Source organism: Montipora foliosa, chromosome 10 (genome assembly GCF_036669935.1).
Source record: "Montipora foliosa isolate CH-2021 chromosome 10, ASM3666993v2, whole genome shotgun sequence".
NCBI classification, from domain to species: domain Eukaryota; kingdom Metazoa; phylum Cnidaria; class Anthozoa; order Scleractinia; family Acroporidae; genus Montipora; species Montipora foliosa.
In genome coordinates, this window is record NC_090878.1 from 15592687 (window position 1) to 15599204 (window position 6518).

At 39.4% G+C, this 6518-nt stretch overlaps 2 protein-coding genes across 3 annotated transcripts in view; one reads left to right on the forward strand and one right to left on the reverse strand.

The window, feature by feature from the left end:
* LOC137973464 (DNA-directed RNA polymerase I subunit RPA1-like) overlaps positions 1-6518 on the forward strand; it is a 59984-nt gene that overhangs the window by 41142 nt on the left and 12324 nt on the right. The window contains exon 38 of one of the 2 annotated variants that reach the window (XM_068820287.1): positions 1-1560. This exon is cut by the window's left edge and continues 850 nt beyond it. The exons of the other annotated variant lie outside the window; for it this stretch is intronic. The gene's annotated coding sequence lies outside the window, so the exon portion shown is untranslated. Of the gene's footprint in view, positions 1561-6518 lie in introns of those variants that run through there. 2 annotated transcript variants of the gene reach the window in all.
* LOC137974100 (tyrosine-protein kinase receptor Tie-1-like) lies at positions 1613-6098 on the reverse strand. The gene is made up of 6 exons (XM_068821017.1): positions 6093-6098; positions 4351-4427; positions 3924-3964; positions 3723-3819; positions 3272-3371; positions 1613-1938 (listed from the first exon to the last, which is right to left on the reverse strand). The coding sequence occupies exons 1-6, from the start codon at positions 6096-6098 to the stop codon at positions 1861-1863; spliced, it is 399 nt and encodes a 132-aa protein (XP_068677118.1). The 3' UTR covers positions 1613-1860.

Here is a 6518-nt window from a genome sequence, read left to right on the forward strand (position 1 = left end):
TCATGTTGGATGAGTGAAATATTCTTTTGGGAATTGAACTTCATTTTTATGCAAATTCTTCTCTTTATTTTAGTATGCAAATATTCCTGCTGGTCACATGAGCAAAAGCACTCTGTACAACCATGAATTAATAAAACAGTCCCTTCAATAATTATTAACGAGGTAATGAGTAATGTTTCTATTCTCGGTTTTCACATGACGTCACGACCGCCATGTTGGTGCCCTAAACAAAGAAAAGGCGGCCATGTTGGTGCCCCGACCAAATCCTCCGGAATTTAACTCTATTATTATGCAAATGCTTCCTTTTGTTTTCGTTGAAAAACATGGCTGTTGATCACGTGAGTGAAAACCAGCAATATGATGTCCATGTCAATAGACCTCTTTTATAATGGCGTCCAATAGAATATTTTTTTTTGTTCTAATGGTAATAAGCCTTCCTTTCCTCGCTACAACGAGTAACATTCAAAGGAATATTTGTTCCAAACTGAGGCAGCATGAGGCCAAATTAACAGAAACACACACACACAAAAAAAAAAAGGGAAAAGCCGTCGAATTTATAAAAGTGGTCTATGTAATACAGCCTTAACGTGGAACGTTGAAAAGGACTCGAAGGTTATAAAAATATCCAAAAGGTGTTAAGACGAAAAAATTAATGGTCTTGTTACATTTTGTGTCTATCTTGGTGAGGTGGAAAAAAACCACGATTTCAAGCTGTGATTATATAAAATACAAGCGTACATTTATATTCTGAAAAAATTTAGGGCGCGTTCGATTGACCCTATTCCGGAATACGAATACGTGGAGTGATGATTAAAACGGTATGTTTGGCGCGTTTCGAAGCAGCAAGGATAGTAAAAATATCTTTAAAATAGCATTTTAGCAAATGTTTGACAATTTTAGTGTAAATCTCAGTAAAAACGAGGATTCTTAACTTACATTCCATGTATTCCTATTCCGGAATACGGTCAATCGAATGCTTTTGAATCATCCTTTGGACAATAAAAGAATGCTTACAAATACTAAAAAAAAAAAAATACTAACCTTACTTGAGAAACACTAACTATTCGTGACAATACTGGAATACGGTAATACTTGATCAATTTCTCCGTAATCTTTTTGAACTCCTCGTGTCTTAGGTGTACCATAATCCACTATCATGGTGGCCTGTAGCCTAGTGCTTTGTATTGGCAATATCTTCCTACTGCAGGCTCTTTCCTGACAAGCTAATTCCATGGTTATTTTTCCTCGTTTTGAAAGCTTGGTAGATATTTTTTAAAAAATCCTTATTTTTCCTTTAAGTCTAAAAAATCCATTCAAAAAGAAGCTATCTTAAAATTATTAATATTTCCTCAGTTTAAAAAGTAGTAAAGTATTGCCATAATTCTTCCCTTATCTGAGGAAGCAATGATCAAGCAAATTTAACTAAAACTACGAATTTGTTCCTCTAGAACGCCGGCGGGTCTAATTTGCAGGTCGCAGGTCGCGGGTTGCAGGTCATTGTTTCACCAATACAGAAAGTATCCTAAACATTCTTAAAAGCTAACCTTAGGCCTAATTAGGCCTAAACAAAAGTTTTAAGGCCTAAGGTTAGCTTTTAAGAATGTTTAGGATACTTTCTGTATTGGTGAAACAATAACCTGCAACCCTCGACCTGCGACCTGCAAATTAGACCCGCCGGACTTGCGCTGTACATCTTATGTTGGTTATATAAGATACTTGACCAGTGGCGCTTAATCAAATGTCCAACCAAATTGGCTGCCACCACCATCCCCACCCCTCCAACCCAAGGTCATCATGATCACCAACAGAAAAACCGGGTCATACAATAACTTCTTTCTGTTTGCCCGCCATTTACGTCTTCTAAGCTGTTGACACATCTTCAACGGAGGCGTTAACATAATCTGGTTCAATTTTGAAATCTTCAGGAATCAAGTAGTCCTACCAAACGGAAAAATAGAAGTAGTTTTGTAACGTACCCTAACATTCGTTAAAACTATTGGTTTTGAAGAAGAAAAGATTTAAAGATGGCCGCAATCAAGGTTTTGCATTGGAATTCGAATTTCGTTAAAGGATTCAAAGTTTCGTATCCGCAAGAAAAGTGACAGTGTGTGACCTACTTCCTAGATGGGCATATGATAAGGATTTATTAAGAACCTTCGCATATGAAAACTAGTACCAACCATTAACAGAAACTCTATGCAAATCCTTGATTTACGGCCATGTTTGTTTGTTTTTTTTTTTGTTTTTTTTTTTACATTGGGCTTGGGCTTCCTGTGGTACTATTACGCCATCGCGGAGGGTGTCATTGTATTGAATATATTGGCCCAAAAAGAACAGAGAAAAGCAAATCAGTATTCCAACTATAAGTTCATGGAGTTAATTCAAATCAAAAACAAACAGTGCAAAGTTTTTTTTTTGTTTTTTTTTTGGGGTTTTTTGTTTTAGGTTTCGAATACCTTTCATAATTATTTGAAGCTTCCCCTTTAAAGTCGGCTACTATGATGAAAAAATTAATGTGTTTGTTTTCTTCAGGTTTTGAAAGTGTGTTTGCTGAACACCTCACTAGCAATAATTTTGAGCTTTGATTTTTATCCAAAGGCTGTTTACTTGAGTGTAAGTTTTGGATCTCACGGTCCGCCATTACTCATGTTCAAAACGGAAGACCTTAAACAGCAATGACCAGGACCAGGTTGCTGACCGGCGGTGTTCGTTAAAACAATGGTTTGCTGGGGGTGCTCAGTCTCGCAGGCTCAGAAAACCTGGTTGTGATCATTGTTATTTAAGGTTTTTCGTTCAAAAACTGGCCGATTGAACCTGAGGGTTGGATCTAGGGAAAACTGACGTCATTTACTAGCCTAAAATTTCAGCCGCGTGTGAATGCAGCCTATGATGTAAGCAAAACACCAGTTTAAAAAAAATCTGAAGCCCGAAACCGTGCTGCATATTAATTCAGCCGCGTGCACACGCATTGCATTCTTAAACTTGTGAATGTGTCGCCATTTTCTCCTCGACCCACCTCTCTCAGAATTTTAAAGTTAGTAATGGGGGATCATCAGTTAAAATAAACAGGTGTCTGCAAGGCTTAAAAGTTGGGTCACGTAGTGTTTAGTTAACATCATAGTCTTCAAATCCAAAGGAAAAAAATACTTTGTGGTCATAGCAGTACTTTAAGTTTCTACCTGGCGCCCGCTTCGGATCTTTAGTTTTTTGTCCCACTGCCTCACTATCAAGCTGAATATTTGATATTTCTAAAATGGCCTATTCAACTTACCGTTTGTTGTCTGTGCATTCGATGGAGTTCCTCACTTAACTCTTCGAAAGTTGGTCGCGTCTTGGGGTTTGCATTCCAGCAACGAAGCATAACACCATACCTGACAACGAAGAGGATATCGCTCGAGTAACGCTAATAATCACAAGCCAAAAAAGGCACAAATCGAATTTATTTTCTCAAACTGTCATCCTCGGGAAAATGAGATTTCATAGGGTGCGTTCTTGGATCTACTGGCAGCAGTCAAGTTAGGCCTGCATTCAGCATGCAGTTGGTATTCATGTGAGAAAATCCTTTTGCATCGAAAGAAATTTCCTTGCAAGCGTGGAAATACGAATATGGCATAATGGTCGCGTAATGCCACAAATACTTTCGCATAGGCACGCATTGCCTGCACAATGCATGTTACATTTTAACATAACTTGAAAAAGGCACTATCTCTATGGATACTTACAGCCAATCGCTGCAGTATCGGGGTTTCTCCAAACGACTCCCCGCTTTCAGTTTCTCTACAAGTTCGCTAACCACCATTCCGGCATACGGGGCACAACCTGAATAATAAAAAGCAAGTTACGATTTATCGATCGTGGAAAGCGCTAAGAGACAAAAATAAGTGTAACGAAGACTAAATTGCAGGCCAGGACAAGGGACTCACCTCCAGTTTCAATTTCCCAAAGAAGTACACCAAAAGACCATCTAACAAGATAACAAGCGTAACCATAATATATGACCCTTTCATTCTCAGATCAAAAAGTTCATTCTCCGAACTAGTACCATAGCTTTCTTAGTCTGGTAGTCATGCGAATTTGGTGATATATCAAGATCACACCTTTTAAGCTGATAACAATCTTCATTCTCAATACCTGTTACTTTCAACTGTGTAAAAGAAAGGCTCATTTTACGACTTTATGCTCGGTGACGAGGCCTTTGATCTAAAGGCATGCGGACTCAAGCATGTTTGACAACGGTAGGGAGCTTGCGAAATGAAGACGCGACCAGAACACCCTAATTCAGTCAGTAGTCTTCCAGTCATTCAAAACCAGTCGAACTAGTCGGTAAAGTTTGAGAGAAGAGAAACTTACACGTCACTTTGGCTGGTGTAAATGCCTTGTTCGATGAGATGTCCACCGTCCATCCCATTGTAGGCTGGAAGCTTTCCCTTTAAGTAAGATAACAAAGAAACGCTTATTCTTCTGAAGATTAAGGACGGTGCCTACTATTAGTTATTTTGCGCATTAGCGTTTCTGCGCATCCCAGATAGTCGGATGTTCTATCGCCGATGCTTACTAATACAGAGATAGTTAGATGTGCGCGGTTTAAAACTATTCCCGGGAGAAAAAAGATCCCTAGTCAGTACTCTGGGTTATCCAAAAATAAACTTGAGGTGTAGCCATGCATTTTTGAGAGATAATTAAGCTTCAATTTTGAGAAAGAACGCCATACATTGCTTTGTATTTTTAAAGCTTTTTACAAAATATTATTCATGAAATTTATCTTGAAAAAATGCGTGGTTACCCTCAAATGTTCTTTTTGGATTTCAATAAACACTTGTTAAGATCTACATTTCCTGCATTTAATCACACATCGGGGCAAAAATATACTTTAAATTAGTAGGCACCGTCCTTAAGACCGACGATAGCGCGCGTTAATACGTTGCACTCCACAGTGCCGGCGAAGAATTACACCTCCTATTTAGAATAAACGGTCAAGCCCTGAAAACGAGCTCCAATTGGAAAAGCAGCAAAATATAAGCAAAAAAAGAGTCATCTTACCGCTGTCTTCTCTCGTATACATCGTCGGTATAGATGTCCCGAGCAAAGTCGCAAAATCGGAACACTTTAAGCCACTCATCTCTTCGGCGAGAAGAATGTTCCTTCGGCGGCCAGGATTCCTCCAGATGAGCAGCACTGACGGGAGGACAAAAGATTTTCAAAAACATTACCTTAAGTGAAAATGTCCATCTCTGCAATGTAGGAGAGTTCCTACACTATTGCCAAAGAAAATCATAATTTGCATCAGCACTTGAAAAACAAACTTAAGGGAAAGGGGGAAATAATCAACAGCCAGTGCGGTCGTTTTGTCTTGGTTGTAGACCGAAAAAACATCGACCCACTGGAGACAACAGGTAGCTCAAAAGAAGGGACGATCGGGGAACGGTTACGAGACCGTCATCCTAAAAATGTTATTTTGCTGTTGTTGTGATAATGTTCGCGGTTTCTCAAAGTCGTTCGACACTGAAAGTGAGTATCAAAATTTCCCCCCCCCCCCCCCCCCCACGGAATAAAACTGATGTGAAACAGTGCGGATTACGATTGGAGGATACAAGTTGAAACATCCTTGCGTCCTCCAGAATAACCTCATTTTGTTCAGGAGCGGAGAACGGCGAAGAAATGTATTTGAAATGCAGAACGCACCTGCAGGGTGTGCAGAGCTTGTGGTTACTTTACCATTTAAGCAGGCAGAAACCGGTTGTACTACGGTTTTGCTAAATGGTAAGCAAAAAAACTCCCGAAAGTGGGAAATTTGGTTGGGATCGGCGTGTACTTACAAAATTGCATTCAAAGGTTACGAGAGAGTCTGGAGGGAGGCAAAATCATGGGGGAATGCAAAGTGGTAAACCACCACCATTTTTCCGTTTGGAAATTCAGTTTGGTGAATTTTGTTCCTAGGCTTATCATTTACATTCCAACCGATATTTCCGGATGTATTAGTATAATGGTAAACAAACCGTTGTTTTATTTTCCCATTGTTTTGACTTATTCCCGTAGGCAGTCCCTCTTTACCGCTTCAACTATTTTTTACAATATAAAGCATGCCGGATTACCTTCATTGTCGCAAGATGATTCATACCATCACTCACGTCCACATGCTATCCTCAATCTTTCACGATGAGGCCGATTTCCAACGTGTATTCATTCATGTCTTCATACATTCTCTGCTTTCTTCGTCACGGAGATAATGAAAGCAGATTGCCATGTTCGGCGAATTCCAACCCAGAATCATTTAGAGGTCCGGTTTCGGTCGAAAAACCGATTTCTACGTTACAGTGGGTAACGCGCTCTGACATGAGAAAACAATATGAACCCACATCATGCTAGTAAGTTAATCAATATATAGTGGCCGGGGACTTTTGCGACAATGGAAGCCACGGCTGGTTGAAGACACTGAGCGTATAGGTTTATACAAATGTTATTTACAAATATTTAGCTCGGCTAAATCGGTATTTCTTTTGTTTGCATTTTCTACTTCA